The sequence below is a fragment of the Pyxicephalus adspersus genome, chromosome 1 (assembly GCF_032062135.1).
Source record: "Pyxicephalus adspersus chromosome 1, UCB_Pads_2.0, whole genome shotgun sequence".
In the NCBI taxonomy this organism is placed as follows: Eukaryota; Metazoa; Chordata; class Amphibia; order Anura; family Pyxicephalidae; genus Pyxicephalus; species Pyxicephalus adspersus.
In genome coordinates this window covers 174,953,185-174,972,403 of record NC_092858.1, presented here as the reverse complement: position 1 = coordinate 174,972,403, position 19,219 = coordinate 174,953,185, and the positions used below count along the sequence as shown (strand labels likewise).

The following is a 19,219-nucleotide window of genomic DNA, read 5'->3' as shown; positions in this document are numbered from 1 at the left end:
GGGTTCATTCAGGATCTTACTGTATATTTTATGTACAAGAAACTTATTTATGGACACTTGTATTTGATGACAGGTCCACTTTATATTATAACCCGATATTGTATATATATTATAAAGTAAATAAGTTCAGACTGATGATATCTTACTGGCGGGTTCACCACCCCCTGCATCCAGGCCTAGCCGGGGTAACACATGACCACATTTAGCATGGGCACCCTGGATACACATTGTAACCTTCATTATATTATATTGATGTGGTGGAAATTACAATGCCAGACTTTTTCTTTCATATACTTTATTTCCTGTCTGTTACAAATATACTGGAAGCAGCCAATGTCTCGTATTGCAGGAAGGCGCATACATAGTGCGTATGTACATCGGGCGCGGCATGTGCAATGTGCGTCCATTGACTTGGAGCGGTCATGGCGGGCGGGAATGTAGCAGGTAATCAGTTCATTATGGAAATTGTGCTTCGGAAGCGAAACGCGTCGGCTCCGGTCAGCCGTACGTTACAAGGAGGGGGGGGGTATGTGGGGTATGATCGGAACGTTAGAGTAGATTTGGTGGACAAATATACGAATGGTCCCTTCGGTTTATACCGTACAAAACTTTCTTGATAAAGAAAATAATCTATGTACATAAGTGCATAAATATATAAATATATCTATTGTAGAAAAATAAACATTTCTTCTCTTCTTGGCAAAAAAAAAAAGTGGGGAGGCGAGAAAAGTGCTGCAAGACAGAATATCGCTGGAGGGTTCGAGCAGGATGAGGGCACATAAAGGGTTAATGTGGCCAGCGAAACGCGTAGTACTCTCTTATGAAATGGATGACTGTAGCAGCCAATCACAAGGCTAGAATCCTGCAAAGATATAGGGATGAAATTCTGGGTAACACCCCTTTGTCCTACATCGCTCATTCTATAGGGAGGTCCGTATATAGGTTTCCAATCAATAAAAGCTTTTGATAACTGTGCCTGGGAATAGGGGCGGGGAGGAGGCCACTGACCAATCAGAGGCTGGTAATAATCAGCATTATTATGACGTGCAGCACAGCGCCCCCATATGGAGTCTTTTATATTCAATCTTTAGTCCATTAGGTTGCCGGTCTGCTGTGCTGACATGGACACATGGAGTCTGTATCCCCGCTCTGCGAGGAGTCCTGATGGTGCTGGGGGTCCGCAGGGGAGGTCGTGTTGTCAATGCCGATCGAGGATTCTGCTGGAGGGAGGTGACATGAAGAACCTGCCGGGAGTAAGATCCAGTTAGAGAAGATTCCCATCATGTGGATTCCATACAACACAACTGATGGATTTAATGTTACAATGTATCCAAATTTAAAAAAAAAAAGTTATATATAACAGCCCCACCAGTGACCCCAGGGTGACAAGGATTTACACTGCATTGGTGTTGCTTTAAAATCAATGTATGTTTGTAGATATGAATGTGATATTTAATGCTGAAAATAAACAGCTCATTAAAAGGAAAAACACAAACCAAAGATTTCAGAGATTCCTTGCAGTTCTTGTATCAGCCACTAGATGTCCTCAGTCTGATGGTCAGCATTATTCAATACACTTATTTTAAACCCAGGTTGTCCTGAACCCGGCCCCAGCCTGTGATTGGACAGTAAAAAGAGACGCACAGTGATGGGCTCATCTCTATGTCACTCTGTTCATATCTCCTATCAGGATGCTTCTTGTCAACACATGATCTGATTGGCTCATTATCATATCATATTTTATCTAACATTAAAATTTTTTTTTATCAGAATAGACCTATAAAGCAGGGGAGATCAGATTACAAAGATTGCAGGGGTAGCACAATAAGCTTCCATGTCCAGGCAGTGCTGCACTTGTAACAAATGTTCACATTTCATACATATTTTAGGTACTTTTACAGAAACCGCCAAAAACATAAACAGTCACACTTTTTGTTTATTGTCCTACCATGACACAGCGGCTCCTCAGAGGGCACAGCAAGAATAGGGAATCGGTTCACATCTAGTACAGATGTGTGGCCCTCATGGTGGGAGATCTCTACATAGGGGTGAGTTGTCTCGTCCTCATACAATATGGTCATTTCACAAGACTCAGCCCGGCATAGCCTGCAATACACAAATATTCGTATTATATACATTGACTGTCACAATGTGCATTAGAAGCTGCAGCAATTCAGGACCTGCCTCATTCTCTGGCTGGAGGTCGTCCAGCATCATGTAGCCCCTGACTCCCCGGCCTGACCGTCCCTGCCCCTTACATTTGAATTCAGTTCAAGGCTCAGCATGACTCCTCCAGACTAACCCCACCCATCAGTCATTGTGATTTGCATAACCCCTCCCATGAGCCAATCCACTACTTGCATCAGGGCTGAGGGCTGTTGATAGGTGTACTGATGCAGGGTCTTGGGATGGTTGATGACACTTACTGTGAGGTCTGTTGATGGTCTGCTGGTTCTGTAGGTCCGATGTCCCCTCCTGAAAGCAGAGTGCTGGCCTCGTCCTGCATCCGAACACAAAACAAAAATCAGCATATTTGAACAAACTGCAGAGGAATATTATTGCATTGAAGGTGTCACCCAACGTGGTAACCGCACCTCCCCATCCCACACACAGCTTCCTGAGTACCGGACCTTACAGAATCCTTTGTAATGTTACCCCTCACACTTTGAATTGTTGGACCGGGCCATTTCTCGTACCTGTTGCAGGGTCTTGGAGCAATAATCTCTCTGCTTTCCCCCAGAATAGATGATCTTGGCCGGTGGGCCGGTTCCATTCACAAAGGTACCATTGGTGTACGGTATGGTGCTGACAGTGGGGTTTCCCCTTAGTGGAACCATAGTGTACTGGCAGGAAGAGTTCAGAATTCCGGAACTTGGGAATGTGATGTCCGTGGTTTGCTCTGCGGGGAGACAATAAACGTCAGATTGTATAGGAGGATCAAAAAAAAAATACACAATCTGAAATCTGATCATTTTCAGTTTGAATTGAAATTGAGAAAGAATTGAAAGAATAATTAATTGTAAACATAGATAATTGTTTAGCCACTGACCAATCAAACTGAAGGATGAAATGCAGAGATTCGCCAAACATTATCTATCAGATTAATTGATTCATATTAGTCAGGTTGCATTCAATCTATTTATCGATCCAAATCCTTAAATTTTACCAAAATGTGCCGGTCTTTCAGGGTTTTAATAATGTTGGGACATTATGTTTACAGCTAATAGCTGATTGGCTATTAGTGGCAGATTCAGCAATCAAAATTGCATTAAGAGTTAAGACTTACTTTGCTTGGACAGCGCCCTCCACAGGCAGATGGGGGTGAACGCCACGATGAGAAGAACAATGGACCCTAGGACCACACCAACGATCAGGTAAGGCAGGTCGCTGGATCGAGGCACGGTGGCTGGACCCATAACCCCGCCCCTGCCTGAGGGAGGCGGGGGTGTGAGTACCACAGACTGCGGGGGCCGGCCTGGCTGAGAAGACGACTTTCGAGCTGTGGATAAGAGGGAGAGATCAGAGAGGGAAATGTTACATTTTAAACCAAAAATGTATAAAACAGATAACACTCAGCGCGCTGCGTCTTTTACGATAATCGTGTAGGTCAGGCAAAGCACACTCACCTTTGGTCTCGCAGATCATGACGTTGCTGAAATCGCTCTCCCCTCCCTCGTTATAACACCGCATCTTTATATCGTACGATGTCTCCGGCTGAAGGTGGCTGATGGAGTGCCAATAGCGGTCACCTGGAAGATGAAAGAACAGCGTCAGATCGGTCAACGTACATAGCGTTAATTCCAAAGATGATAAAGAAAATTGATTGGATGCTCTGATAATGTTGTCATTGGTCACATGACCACAAAATGGGCACCCCGAAACTTGAACTGGAAAACCCAAAACACCAAGGTGGCAGGGGCAGAAACTAGGGGAGATCTTCATGCTGGTGCCTTCTAGACAGTAGTGGACATAGCCAACTGTAGGCCCTGTGTAAAACTGACATGGGGCCCCTGTGGGGTCCCTGTTGGCTGAGCAGGGCCTGGAGCCATTGTGCAATGACACTTTGCAGCTTCCAATGGCGACCCCTGCTCTTAGATTTATCGAAGGGCAGTGAATGATTCATCCTTTTCTACATGAAATATCACATTCGGATGGACTGACCCATGAGCTGCCTTGTGGAAACTGACTGGACTAAAAAGAGCCAATAAAAATAGAGTACAACCCCCAAGGATTATCACAGAACAGGCAGTGATCACTTACCTTCCACCACGTCCTTCTTATAATCGCTGTCATTGTCGCTGTCCGTTGGTCGGTAGTAGATGTAGAAGCCGTGGATTGGAGTGTTGTTGTTGCTTGCTGGGACATACTAGAAAAAAAAAAAAAAAACACAAAATTCATTGTCAAGCCATAGTAAGCAAAAATAATGGGCTGTATATTTTAGGGGGCGCCACAGTAATAAAGCAGACACAAGAAAAATAGGTAAATAGTAAACCTCTATTTTATCCAGAGCCCCCCACCCCCGGCTCACAGGTTTTTTAGGGTTATGATTTGGCATCACCACCACCTGCTGGTAAACTGAGGTGTTGCAGCTCAACTATGACTTTAAAAAGTAATCCTTGGGGGCCAGAGCTTTTCAGTGGTCAAACATCAGGCCAGCATTGGTGGAAGTAGAGCTGTTTAAAAAATGGGTGGGCCTGGGGCAAATGTCTTCCTATTTCCTAAGATTTCAGGGGCATCATTTTTCAGGGTCTTTTAAAGTTTTAGAGATGTTGGAGGTGACATGTTTCACTGCTTTCATTATGGCATGGTATGGATGAAACTCTAGGCCTATTAGGGGGTTAGAGGGGTTCTGAAGGTGAGCCCCTAATTTTCTAAAGAGGTCTTGAGCTGAATGATTATGCTGCATTGTACACATTATTGTAACAGGTAAAAGCCAAATATATTTTAATATGATGGAGTTCCAATATTAGGAACATTAGATCCTGTAGGTAAGTCCTGGTGCCACTAGGGGTCACCAAAATAACACACTCTTCTTTATACCTAACATGAATGCATTCTTCAGCCTTCAGATGTCCATAGACAGAAGCCTAAAGGGTCTTTTTAAAAAAATGCACCATGGTCACACAATAAAGTGTAGGGACTGAAACTCACCATCCATTTTAGCATTATGGTGGTCTCATTGATGGCCTCGGTGAAAGTGATGTAGGGTCCCGTGACTGGACGATCATTGATGCGGTTTGTGTATCCAGATACCACATACGGTTTGGAAGCTGCGCTCGGCTGACTCTCACCCAGAATGTTTAGAGCTCTGACCCGGAACTTGTAGGACATCCCTGTAAAAGAAAATGAGATTCCTAAATCACAAATTAGATTAATGGGTATAAATTTCAATTCTTTTTCAGAAAATAGGAGTAAGTTTTCCCTCCAGGACCCAACAACCTCACTTTTGTATCTGTGGCCCCCTCTTTTCTTGCCCCCTGTGGCTGGTAGAGGCCCAATTAGGATCCAATGCCCCTTTGCTCACCTTTCTCCAGCTCTGTGATCTCTACAGACAGTCTCGATGGTGGGATGTCTCTGGTGGCTAGGATCCAATCACCTGGCTGTTTCAGTTTCTTGTACTCCACGCGGAAAGACTGGATTGGGAATCCCCCGTTGCCTCTCGGGATCCAGGTCACATAAACAGAGGTCTCGGAAGCCGCAGAGATTGTGGGTCGGTCCGGAGCTTCTGGAGCTGTAATACCAGAAGACCCCATTATTATCAGTGCCCTCTACAAGTGGAAACTTTTATAGACCAATAGATCTGAAAACTGGACTTACGGGAAAGGCGGTTATTGTCGGACTGGTTGCTGCTTTGTGTGCTGGTTCCCGGGTCATCCTTCTGAATCTGCACCTCTTTGCTGGCTATGATGTCGGGTTTTGGACGTCGTCCTGCAATACACAACAACAAGAACATTTTCCTAATACGTCCATTGGACTGAAGGTTGCAACTGTCATTCAGGTCAACCCAAAAAGTGCTCCATACCTGTCCTGAAAGTCATCATGGACGTCTGCCCTTCCCCAGCACAATTGTAAGCGGCCATCTCCACTTCATATAAACTTCCTGGGTCCAGCTTCGTGAGCGTTAGACGGTTCTGAGTTCCGGGAACCTGAGAAAAGGTCCATTCATCAGACACATTTCCCACCTGCTGTAAGAAGGAAGAGGAAATTTAGACCCATGTGGTGCTATGTTCCCAAAAAAGTAATAATGTACAAAAAACAAAAAAAAACCATGATGAAAAGAACGACCTGCTACTTTTGGGTGCACCATGTGACCCATCATGCTACCTGCCAAGTGCTTGGGGACTTCCCCAAATGCTGTCCAATAGGCATGGGGAGCATGTCCTCGGCCTTGTGCAAGCCCCATGTGGCAACTTTGGGCTTAAACAACCTCTGACCCATATGGGCCATTGAGGAACAACAGAAATGTATGTCCTGCTGAGGCTAGAGGTCCTAAATAAGCAAGGGCACAGCACTAGATCCAATGATTTAAAGAGGTCTCCTTGTAGTACCTTGCGATGTTTCACAGTGTAGTACTGGATGGTGGCCTTCCCATTGTGTCTGGGCTTCCAAACTAGTTCATAGAAATCAGTCTTGGGTGTTCGGGGAGAGCTGAGGATTATGGGAGCCTCTGGCTGGAGAACGGTCTTATCAGACGGGCAAGGAGTTGGTGATCCTGGTGTTGGTAGTCTTGGCTTCAACTGAGCCTTCAGGAGCAATTGTTTGTCATCAGGGATAGGGGCTTCTGTTGGAGTCCAAGCACCCAAATCCAATTTGGGGCTTATGAAGGTTCCTGGAGACAAAATAGAGAGTCAGTATAAGATAAGACAGGGTGTGGGTTGGATTATTTGAAGATATTCATGTTGACTTATTACTCACCTGTCCTGGTGGTCATCAACAAAGTCAATGCTTGTGCACTTCCTACTTCGTTTTCTGCCATACATTGATAAATGCCATCATCTTCACGTCCGACACTGCTCACCCGAAGAATCTTTCTAGAGATCCGATGTCTCAGGGTAGGAAGGACAGGCACTGCATTCCTCAACCACACCACAGATGGAGGAGGATTCCCCTTCACCTCACAGGTAAACTTAGCAGTCTGACCCCATGAGACCATCTGCTGGGACATGTCCATGCTGACCTCAGGTGGCTCTGGAGAATAAAAGGAACGCATTAGCCATGAGGATCGAAGATCATATAGATAGAATCATAGAAGATTCAATAAGGCAAGAGTGGAAACCTTCTTCTTGTCTTTCACAATTGGAAAAATGTTAAAAGGTTGTGGACAGAACCCCACGCTTGGAGGTTTTTGAACCCAAAGCCATTTTTCCCCAAACCTAAGAACAATTCATGACCACAAAAATGAACATCTGTCTGTTTTTAGCCCACATAAGGTCGTCTAATAGACCAAGATGGAGGAATTTAGTGAAAAGCACCCAGGAGACAAACCAAACCCAGATATCTTCCAAAAATGTAAAAGAAGGTAAAGCTTGTCAGGTGAACCTGGCCAAAATTGGTAGCTGGATTGCAACCCTCAAAAATATTGTGCCCCATCTTTTTCAACAAATTACCACTGAACCACACAACATTAATTTGGTTACTCAACTTTTGCTGTAATAAAAATCCGACACAACTCACCAAAAACTTGGACATTATAGAAGATAAATGCAGAGCCTCCGTCTCCCATTCCATTACTGGCCGTGCAAGTATATGTCCCAGAATCCTCCTCACTTGTGGACTCTATCAGAAGATTGCTGAGCAGAAATCGTGTCTTGTTCTGTTCAATAACATCGGACCCATCCTTGGCCCAAGTGATCCTTGGCGGTGGCATGCCGCTGGCCACGCACTCTAAGAAGAGGCTCTGACCTTTGGTGACAATGATGGTCTGCGCCACAGGAGGGTAGATAATCCGAGCCACCTCAGAGGTGGAACCTGAAATATCAAATACATGACAATCGGTTGACTTAACATGCGGATCAGCTAAAGCTCCAAAAATGGGTTGTACAATAAATATTGGAATTTGGGAACCCATCACAAATCTACCGCCAACCAAACAGATCGCCTGACTTACGTCGGACACGCAGGCGGTCGCTGGAGACCGACTTCTTCACTTCCTGAGTGACTGGGTTGTACGCAGCACACTGATAGGTTCCTTCATCCTCCTGGGTGGCTTTGACGATCTGAAGATTTCCCGAGGGCATGATAAGATAATTATCTGTGGGGACACAAAGAAGAATGAAGGATGTGTGAGCCGCTATGGTATCTGTGACAGCCATTTTCTTGTCTTATATGCTATGAAGGTACAACTTGTATATTACACCAAAGAATCCGAATTACTATTTGATGCACAAACAGAAAAACCTTTACTTTTACTGACTGAGCTAGATCTTCATTCATTGATGTCTCACTTGTTCCCGCTACCAGGCACTGCAGATCACAGTGGGAGGGGTTTGGTGCTGTAAAACCAGGAGAAGTGGGTGGGACTGGGTGTGGCCAAGCACTGATTGACAAGTTACAGTCAGCAGTGACAATGCCCATAGCCACACCCCCTGCACAATATTCCAATCTCACTATACTGCAAGCAGGCAAAGTCCACATGTTGGTGACAATGCTGCTTTGAATTCAGGAGCAGTGCAGCTTTATTACCAACACATCACAGGAAGTAGATTTCATAGGCAGGATCAGCACGTATCTAGGTCATTGGTAAATGTAAAGGAGAAAGTATTATGTGTGTTCAGATTTAGATCCATGTGCAGGTAGGAAGACTGGTATACCAGTAAAGCACTGCGTAGCACTGCAGAGAAGGAAGCAGTGACTGCTTATGTAATGAACAGATATTGTATCCTGATTGAATTGTTAATGTTTTCTCTATTTATAAATAAAAAACGTCTGCACTTATAGCCAAATCTTTGCACCAGGTGCTGAATTTCAGACACGTCTTTGCACTAAGCATAGATAAGTCTATGTGTACGCGCCTTTTAGTTCCCGTCTTCCCTCCGTGACACATTTGCCTGTGGGCCATGTTGGCTATCAATCCTATTTCTCTCCTCCTGCCTCGCCAAACCTTTCCTTCCCCTCCCGAAGGCGTCAGACTGACAGCAGGTAAATATCTCATCGCCTGCACTGGCCCGGAGGATTATTTCTCGAGTTTTATGTGACATTGGTTGCTATATGAGAAGATAATGAAAGCAGACAGCCAGAGACAGCTCTGATTAGTCCCAGCACTGTAGGGATTCCGCTGTAATCCCCGCTGAGACATCCACACTTTAACCTCTTACCCCCATTCATGGCACAGGGGGACTGGGGATCGCATTCCATGCCCCCTATGGATTTCTCTGTGTGTCTGATCGGGGGAATAAAGTTACAAGAAAAAGTCTGCGGCGAAGGCTTCATTATCCTGAGTAAATATTGTCCCTGCTTCCTAATATTTGCTGCTACACAGCGCCTGGCTCAAAAACAATGCCCCCCCAGTGAAGCCAAACTTGTATCATGACCAACATAATCTTACCAAGCTGTTTATCCTGCCAAAAATTGAAGTTTTTTTTAAATTCTTGCTGGCTGCTTCCCCTAATCCAGCAGTGAGGGGGTTAAGCAGGGAGTTAGCGTTATATCGGGGGTTATGTCAGTGGAGCAGTACAAGATGGCAGGGAGCGATGATGATGATGATGGGGCCCTCAGGCATGGCTGCGTTCAGTCACCCGCTGGATTCCCGGCTGTTCATTATCCTGATATATTTTGACTTCCCATGTCAGCCAGGATTGTCAGCCCCGCAGCCCAGGCAGTTCCGGGCATGTCCCTGGCGGGGGCGGGGTGAGCGTTCACCTCCCTGGGACCAATTCAACTGTCAGCGGGCAGGAAGCCAGGACCGAAGCTGACAACACTCTGCGTGTGATGGATGGAAAGGCGGGCCTGTGCGCTGGGTTGGCCCCTGTTCTTACAGACCCACGGCCATGTTCAGGAGCAAGGATAAAGATTGCATTGGACACATGGGCCGATTTCTTGTTTGGTCACACAACTGGACCACCAACACTACTGGGGTGAATGTCATATTCATATTCAGAGGATATGCCCAATTTCATGAAAAAAATGTTTCAACCAATTAACTTTTGCACAGCTCTGCAAAACACCACTGCCCTGTCTGGCCGAGAAGCAGACCCCATTTCTGTGAGGCTGGAGTTAAGCTACACCTACAGGTCTTGCTCCTCCCCTAGATTGTGATTGGACCATGAAAGGAGAAGCAGCAGACTAAAGCTACTTTCTGCTTTTTCCTTCTATCATGTCTGAGAGCCCTGTACAACATTTGATTTGCCTGCTGCTTTCACCCCTCCAAATATGAGCTCTGCATGTGGCCGATACCAAATCAAAGAAAGATAAAGAGGTTTGCTGCATTTATTTGTATCCTTCACATCTGCTCAGAGTTCTGATTTCATTATCTCAGTGTGTGATACTTCCCCCCCCACCATTCCATATCCCCCTCCTATTGTGTGATACTTCCCCCACCTCTTAGATTGTAAGCTCTTCGGGGCAGGGTCCTCTCCTCCTCCTGTGTCACTGTCTGTGATTTGCAGCCCTTATTTAATGTACAGCGCTGCGTAATATGTTGGCGCTATATAAATCCTGTTTATTAATAATAAAGTAAGAACAATACATGAAACCTTTCTTTTTTCGGTCTGTCTGTACATTTTGTTGCGTTTGCCCACCCCGGGCACTGGCGCCATTATTGGGAACTTTAAGCAGAGGAGTTTTCTGGCTAGGAAATTGTTAATTCTGCACAGGAGGGGTGAGGAAGCTTCATGTAGAATGGAAAAATCAAGTTAAGCTGGATCTGGTTTTGTGATTTGACACCTGGCCCTGCCTCCATGCTGGTAGTTTGAGAAATCCATTAGGAGCTGTTTTTCCTGCGCTCGCATTCCAAGGCAGCCTCCATCAATCAAAGGTCTGTGCTGCCTTCATCCATCTCACACTCTGTTTTTCTGTCATTACTGGCTGCACACCCGAAATCACAGTCTCCCCTTTTTCCCGTCAGCTGGCGGCCCATTCCTGCTTTCTGGATGGAGAACTTTCATAGAGAGGCCGTGGGCCAAGGCTGGGAGAAGGAGAGATCAGTTCCTGGCAAGCGGTCTGGGCTCAGTTCCCTGGTGGAATCGCAGCTCCAGACGCGCAGCGCTCCGTGACCTGAGAGATGTAATACCACGCTCTGCTTTTAATTAAAATTAAAAAAAAATCAAAAGCTTTTTTTTGCAAAAAAAAAAAAATTGAGATGAAATGAATGACCTCGCTGTCATAAGTCATTCGGTGTTATTTATTTAATTTAACTGAAAGCTTCAAGCAATTTATTGCCGACTTCTGGCGCAGAGGACGGCCAATCAGGACGGTGAAAAGAAAATGAGACTTATTAAGTCATTATTATTTCTTTTCATTTTTCTTGCAGCGTTGGTGGAAAAACAACAAATGACAGAGATGGGCAATTTGGAGGAGTTAAAGATAATTATGAGTTTAATATTGGCGAGCCGGTCCCAGGGTATTGCCAATGCCGGCCATGTGTGCGGGTGAAGGATAGAAGGTCGGCCATGGACGGGCACTGTCTGAACCACTGATCTGGAAGAACCTTGGGTTCCAATAAACCCAGCCCATTGGTCAGCTGTGTGGCCCTTTGGGCCCTATTACCCAGTTTTGTGTGCTTACTATGGGACAATGAACCAAAATATTCAACACCCCTTGGTCATTACCGTTTTGCTCTTGGGCCCCGCTGACCAGTTTTCGTTACTTTGAGCAAGTGAAGCAAAATGTTCAGTAGGTTCAAGTTCAAAGGATTGGCAGGCATGGGTTTAGACAAAATGGGGCCCTTGGCAAACACAAAGTAAGGGCCCCAAATGCACAAGATTCCAATCCTTGCACCATTCTATCATCTGGTGCCCTGAAGAACAGAGGCGGACATAGGGAGGTGTAAAGTGCGGCAATGCACGAGGGCCCCTGGTACTTCCTTGATAAAGGACCACAGCCGGTACAACAAGGGGCTCCAAGTCAGTTCTGCACAGGGCCCACTGTTACTACTGCTGGAGTAAATTCCAAGGTTGCCCTTCCTAAAACCAGCTTAGTTTTTATTAGCTTGCACTATTTTACTTAATTTTTGTGCTTTTTCTAAAATTTTTGAATAGGTCCTCAAATAATAAATATAGCAAGTTTAGGAACACAGTGAATTTATTGAATTGAACATTGGGCCCCTGTGCAGAACAGACTTGGAGCCCCTTGTTGAACTGACTTGGGGTCCATGTTGGCTGAGGAAGGTCCAGGGTCCTCGCTCAGCAGCACACTTTGCACCTTCCTATGTCCGCCCTTGGTGAAGTGAAGAGAAATGTTCCTGGCTTTATAATCACTTTTTAGAAATGTGTTGTCATTTCCTGTTGTATCACTAGGACAGGAAGTAATGGCAAATCTCCTAAAACATGACAACTTTCTCAAACCAAAAAATATCTGAAGTTCTACTTGAGAAGTTAGGATTTGTCTGTTCTTAATGGATGGTCATAGTACAACCCCCATTCTCCATTTCCAGCCGTCGTCTGGAAGGCGATGCATGATGTTGGGCGACGTCTTGGTAAATCTCCCCGTCATGGTTGGAGCTGAGCGGACGGCGAGGAAGTTTTTGCTACTTAAGCCGGTTCTGTGTGGTTATTAAACAAAGTTCAGCTGCCGACTGTCTACTCGCTGAGCTGTGATGTGGTATTATTTCTGGATCACCCAAAGCCGCGGTCACCCAAAGCCAACAGTTTACAACAACACAAAGAAGGGAAAAAAGTGCTAAGAGGAAGAAACTTCACCATGATAGCAAAACTTTATCGACAGTAACAAAAAGAAAAACAGACAGGGAAGGGTAACAGAGCCAAAGACAGAGTAGGGCGGAGGGGCCGGCGTGGAAAACTGGATCAAAAATCAGAACAAATACCGAACAAAAGAAAAGGTTCGCTTAGAGCAAAGTGGAGGGAAATGTTACACCTCCATAGCACCGACATAGTCCATAGTGCTGTACAGGGATCACAGAGCCTGTACAGAGAAGCTGACACTGTAATGTCCCCATAGCTACACACTATTAATTTACAATTTTTTTAACTCTGACATATACCACAGCGCTGTACAGAGAACACTGAGCCAGTCCCATCAATCCCTGTACAGAGGAGCTGACACTCTAATGTCCCCCCACAGTCACACACTATTATTATACATGGTATAGCTCTGACATATACCACAGTGCTGTACAGAGAACACTGAGCCAGTCCCATCAGTCTCTGTACAGAGGAGCTGACACTCTAATGTCACACACTATTATTATACATTTATATAGCTCTGACATATACAGCAGTGCAGTACAGAGAACACTGAACCAGTCCCATCTTTATACCAGAAGAGCTGACACTCTAATGTCCTCACGTTAGTGCATTATGTGAATAACCTCCTTTCAGGTTCATGTCCTCAGTAGAGGAGCAATAAATTCTGCAGGGTTGTAGCTTTCCAAATTTTTTTTTTTATAAATCTTTTGACTTTCCTAAATGAAAAAAAAAACCTAAAATCCATTTTATATTGGAAAAGTGAAAACTGCAGCTTTAATCATCGTGCAGGAATGTGAGAGCTTTCACCCGCTGACTCTTCAATCAAGCGGAGAGAAGAAAAAAAAAACCTCTTCCAAGTTCTCTTTTTCTCTCCCAAACTTTTTTTTTATAAGAGTGTCTGAAGGGAAAAACAAACCCAGATGAAACTCTTAACAGATGAAAAGGAATTTGGATAGAAAAAAGAAAGTTTAATCCAGGCTAGCTGTGTCTCCTCTCCATGGCGTCGCACAGGAAGGGAATGAAACTCCTTTCTCTACGATTAAAATCTGATTTCTTGGAGCTGGCTGAGCGTCTTCTGCTTTATATGGATGAATTTTTAGAGTCGGCTCATTATGAGAGGTTCTTACCATGCTTGTGATATGTTCCTGGGTCTGCACACCTGCTGTGCCCAATATGAGGGGTTTCTAGGTCTGCCAACCCATTGTGCCCATTCTAAGGCTTTCCCACTATCCCTGTGCTGAGTTTCTGGGTCTGTATACCTGCTGTGCCCATCATGAGGTGCTCCCATCATCCTGTGCCAAGTTCTCAGGTCTTTATAATTGCTGTGCCCATTATAAGGGCCTGCAACTATCTCTGTGCTAAGATCCCAGGTTATACTTGGTGTGCCCATTTTAAAGGGGCTTCCATCATCCATGTGCCAAGTTTCTGGGTCTGTACACCTGTTATGCCCATTATTAGGGGTTCTTACCATCCTTGTGCTATGTTCCTAGGTCTGTATACCTGTTGTGCCCATCATAAGGAGCTCCAACTATCTCTGTGCCAAGTTCTCGGGTCCGTATACCTGTTGTGCTCATTATGAGGGTGTTTTGGATCTGCATACCCCATTACTACATACCCATGTATATGCCCATTCTGAAGAGTTCCTACTATCCCTGTACTGAGGGTCAGTATATCTGTTGTGCCCATTATTAGGGGTTCTTACCATCCTTGCGCTATGTTCTTAGGTCTGTATACATATTGTGCCTATCATTAGGAGCTCCCACTATCTCTGTGCCAAGTTCTCAGGTCCGTATACCCGTTGTCCCCACTATGAGAGGGTTTTGGGTCTGTATACCTACTATGCCCACTATGAGGGGTTCTTAGATCCAAGTGTCGATTTCTTGGGTCTGCACACCTGTGTCCATTATGAAGGGTTCCTACTATCCTTGTGCTAAGTTTCTGGGTCTGCACAACTGCTGTGCCCATCATAAAGAGCTCCCACTATCCCTGTGCTGTGTTCCTGGGTCTTTATACCTGTTGTGCCCACTTTTAAAGGTTCTTAGATTCCAGTGCCGATTTCTTGGGTCTGCACACCTGCTGTGTCCATTATAGGAGGCTCCACCGATCCCTGTGCTAAGTTCCTCGGTCTGTATACCTGCTGTGCCCATAATAAGGGAGCTCCCATTATCCTTGTGCCAAGTTCCCAGGTCTGCACATCTGTTGTGCCCACTATAATGAGCTCCCACCATCCCTATGCCAAGTTTTAGCTTAGCCAAATTTAAGACCGACCACCAAATCAGTTGCAAATTACTCCACTGGGCAATCTACGTGTCTTTTTACCACTTTTTGGATAGATCCCAAAGATATTGAACTATAAAATGAGAGGCAATGCAATTTAAAGAACTGTATGACCAAGGTGTGCCGGGACCCCGGCCTGCTGTGCTCTTTATTTTCCCTTTTTAATGGATTGCAATGAATTTCACAATCCAAAATTTCTCAAAAACATTTCCTTTGGCCATCCAGCAGCCAATCCGGTGCCACTGCAGGCTCCCTACATTTTGTCCACCCAGCAGCCGCACTTCTGATTGCTTTGGAGGTGATTTAAGTTGGATTCTCCATGATGAGAGCACAGAGACCCCCAGCGCATTTTGTACTCCAAAACAAAATATTAATTTGCAAATCTTTCCCGGCCAAAACGTGTTTCCCGTTAAGTGTAATTTATCAGATTTTTCTCTTGGAATAAACTGTAGGAGAGGAGCAGCCGTGGCCGTAGTGGCTTCCAGATGTGCTGTAATTGGAGTCTAGCCTGTACGGGGAAAGGGGCCCTGGGTCTCCGTTGCAGCGAGGGCGTCCTAATCAATGCACATTACTCCCTGCGGGTAATCTAATCTCCGCACATTTGATACGTGAATGGCGTGTTCAGGCTGAGTACAGTTCACCTCCAGGTGGTCCGGGGGAATTCAGATGAATTATTTTACCGATGAGTGAACCGGCGTAACGAGCGCCCAGCCATGGGAAAAACCTTTGGTCATCGGAGCCCATGCAAGGCGTTATTGCATGCTGCATTAAATGCACCCTGAGGGCACCTATCATATCTATACAACGGCTCTTGCGGCACCCGAACATTTAAAACTTTTTACTTTTTTTTAAAATTACCTAAAAGCGGCTTCAGTTGGGGTAATTAGCCCTAAGGTCAGGTGGTTCTGGGTCGAGATGAAGGGCAAAAAATCTGATCCCCTAAGTTCTTACTCTGCATCTTCCATGCACCCCTCTAAATCTAGTTTCAGGTTTCTGCAAACCAATGGCCCTCCCTATTGGGATAAATCATCCTCTAGCCCAATGAAAGCATCTTATTGGCCACAAGGCACTTTGAGGGCCCATTCACACACATATGGTTGGTGCCCTTGTAACTGTTGCAAAACTGCACCACAGGTAACCAGATTTGCATGCAGTTGTGCAAATCTTAAAATCATGCTACTTGCTGCTTTTAAGAACCGCACCACGATCTGCCGCAGCCATCTGCCAAAAATGCTCCCCATCTGCTCCTATTCATTTGAGCTGGAGCGAATGGGACCTGGGTTGAGCCCACAGCAGAATGCTGCAGCTCGCTGTGGTTCTCTAATAGACAGCGGAACAAGAGGTGGGGTTTAAATTTGGGCCCTAAATTAAGAAAGTGCAGCCTGTTGGTAAAATGTGAAATATGAATTAAGTAGTAGCACTTCAGAGAGAGGAAATAAGGGGCACCTTGTGGTGCTGGCCATCGGGCAGGACCCTTTCAGTAAACATGGATGACAGGTCCATTTTAAATAATGATCAATAAAACCCAATCAGGGCTGGGAAATAATTTGCATGGGTGGCTACCTGGTGATGCCTACTGATGGGTATCTTTACCAGGTCCACTTTAAACAATAATTAACCAAATCAAAGATGCCAGGGAAAAAATAATATATATATGATATTGGTCCAATGACGCCGAAGTGTTGTCACAACCTGCAACTGTTCAGTAGGGATGTCAACTGCACTGCCTAACGATACGTCAAGCATGGAAAAAACTTCAATATTGTAAAACAAACCCACCAAAGAAAAAGAAAACATTTAAAAGATCCCAGAAGAGCGCAAACATATGCCGAGGTGCAGATCAGCGAGCCAATGACGAGCCCCGAACAGGAAATGACTTTAATGGGAGGATAATTAGAACGAGGCTGCCGAGCTGGTTACAGAGAGGCGACTAATTGTAGAAAAATGTTTGCGTTTTACTGGTAATTAAAGATGGCTGTTCTATAATGATGATCCATTTCTGCGGCAGACCCCTTGATTACGCCAATTATCCCCCCCGACCGCCGGGGGCCCAGAACTAACTCCACATTTCAATATTCGGAGGTTCTGGACAGAGATGGATGATTGGGGGCGGGGGAGTTACATATAACAGCCCCAGAAAAGCGCTGGCCATGTTTAATGCAATCGGAATTTCTACACCTGCGCCAAAGTACGGCCCAGAAATCATTGCGTTGGGAAATTTTAATTAATCCTTTAAGGCCGGGCGGGTCCGATAGATGCAGCCAGAACGCAGATTTAACTCTTCACAACAATATCTAAAAGTTTGAAAAAACTTTTCTAAAAGTTCAGATTTTTAGAGATTGGGAAGTTCAAATGTTACAATGAGTCCAAAACTAAAACAATGACCGGAGGGCTGGAAGATGTTTCCTGGAGAAAATGCTGCGCCCGGTTCTCACCTGCAGGCCTTTGATATGAAATGAAGCATCATGGTTCGGATTGGTGGATACAAAGATCACATGATCACGTGTTTTAAATAGGGAGCCGGGAGCAGCATTTTCCCCAGGAAAGCTAAGGAGCTACTCTTTATTTATCTGCACCAGCGAAATGGGGAGTGGGCGGCAGTCGCACTGGGTGGGGGATGTTGTACATTGTGAGAGGGCCACAGTGTACAGTAAAATCAGAAGAAGCCATTTAATTCAAGGAGAGTAGTTAGATAATCTGATAGAGAGACTGGAAAGCAGATTTAAATAATGGGGTTGGAGGGCAGATTTAAGGAGGGGAGGCAAAAGGGCAGATTTAATGATGGCAATCCTAGAGAGCCTGCTTGTGCAGAATGTTGGGTTCACCGGTTTTGGCTTTGCGTTGCATGGACCAAACGGCTGCATGCAACATTCACACCTGGGTAGACCATTCACACCTGGGTAGATCATTCACACCTGGGTAGACCATCGGCTGGCTGCACCAGACCCCCTGACTCAGAATCTTCAATGTGCTGTAACCATTATGGCACCTTTATTGTATCTTTAGGAATGCTAAAGTGGCCTCATAACCATTATTGCATGCCATGACAGCACACCTAAAATGGACCATTCGGTCATTCTGCAGCTAAACAAATCTTTGCCTTAAAACTTACCAAAAGCTTCATAAATGTAGTAAAATTTACATAAAAGCTTTGGTTTTAATTGCAATAAAAGGAATGCTGAAGTGGCCATAATTGCACCTTGTTTTAGTAATTCTGGACGTCCATGTCACAACAGAACTTACATCTACCATAAGAGCTGCCCCAGAAGTTAGAAATAATCTCCGGACTTTTATTGCCGTCACTTCCCAGCCACTTGTGTAGTATTTGGTAAAGAGGACCTGTCTCTTCTCTCCATGAACAATGCTCCCTCTGTGTTCCCCAGACCTCTTTGGGCCGCTCGTTCCTCTCTCTTGCAAAATTACAAGCCGCTTATTGAAAACAGACGTCAGTTAGCGACAGAACAAGCGGCCTCCTCAGGGACCGGGCCAACGCGGGCCAGGGCCGCATTCCAGCCGTCAACCTGCCCAGCGGGAAGAACGCCAACATAACCGAGAAATATCTTATTTACATTGGACTCTACCTTAAGCAAATTCATCTCAATTAAGGACTCTGGGGACGGGCTTCTGAAAACCTGATAGGTGTACAGGCTGAAGGGCCCCGCAGAGGGGGAAGAATGGCCCTTTGTGTTTTCCTGAGGTTCTTGTGTGTCGGCCTAACTGGCAGAGCAAAGATAAACAGAGCAAGAGGGGACGCAGACAATGCGATGGAGGCTGCCAGCATGGACCATCGCATCTCCATTACAAAGCGTTATTAATAATAATAATAATAATATTACACAGTATGTGTATAGCGCCAACATATTACGCGGCGCTGCACATGGGTTGCTGTTCCTGTGTACAGAGATTAATGGGCCTGGCTCAGTGTTCACTGTACAACGCTGCACTATATGTCAGAGCTATATAAATGTATAATAATAGTGTGTGACTGTGGGGGGACATTAGAGTGTCAGCTCCTCTGTACAGAGACTGACAGGATAATAATAGTGTGTGACTGTGGGGGGACATTAGAGTGTCAGCTCCTC

General features: G+C 45.2%; 1 protein-coding gene across 2 annotated transcripts; it reads right to left on the bottom strand.

The window, feature by feature from the left end:
* Positions 1-284: 284 nt before the first annotated feature.
* BOC (BOC cell adhesion associated, oncogene regulated) lies at positions 285-9,864 on the bottom strand. Of its 2 annotated transcripts, XM_072398430.1 has the most exons (16): positions 9,545-9,864; positions 8,108-8,251; positions 7,675-7,968; positions 6,916-7,188; positions 6,549-6,829; positions 6,023-6,185; positions 5,818-5,928; positions 5,525-5,731; positions 5,152-5,333; positions 4,261-4,366; positions 3,627-3,749; positions 3,287-3,499; positions 2,697-2,899; positions 2,427-2,500; positions 1,949-2,106; positions 285-1,244 (listed from the first exon to the last, which is right to left on the bottom strand). In XM_072398430.1, the coding sequence occupies exons 2-16, from the start codon at positions 8,235-8,237 to the stop codon at positions 1,096-1,098; spliced, it is 2,667 nt and encodes an 888-aa protein (XP_072254531.1). In that variant the 5' UTR covers positions 8,238-8,251; positions 9,545-9,864; the 3' UTR covers positions 285-1,095. The 2 variants fall into 2 exon arrangements, with proteins under 2 accessions (XP_072254531.1, XP_072254530.1); XM_072398429.1 differs by lacking the exon at positions 9,545-9,864 and having other exon boundaries at positions 8,108-8,276.
* Between the last annotated feature and the right edge of the window lie 9,355 nt (positions 9,865-19,219).

Bases quoted from the DNA above. Each gene is read 5' to 3' on its own strand.
- BOC (XM_072398430.1), bottom strand. From the start codon at position 8,237: ATGCCCTCGGGAAATCTTCAGATCGTCAAAGCCACCCAGGAGGATGAA. The intron at 6,830-6,915 runs GTGAGTAATAAG...TTTTGTCTCCAG, and splicing joins GTTGATGACCACCAGGACAG to GAACCTTCATAAGCCCCAAA. The intron at 5,929-6,022 runs GTATGGAGCACT...TGTGTATTGCAG, and splicing joins CATGATGACTTTCAGGACAG to GACGACGTCCAAAACCCGAC.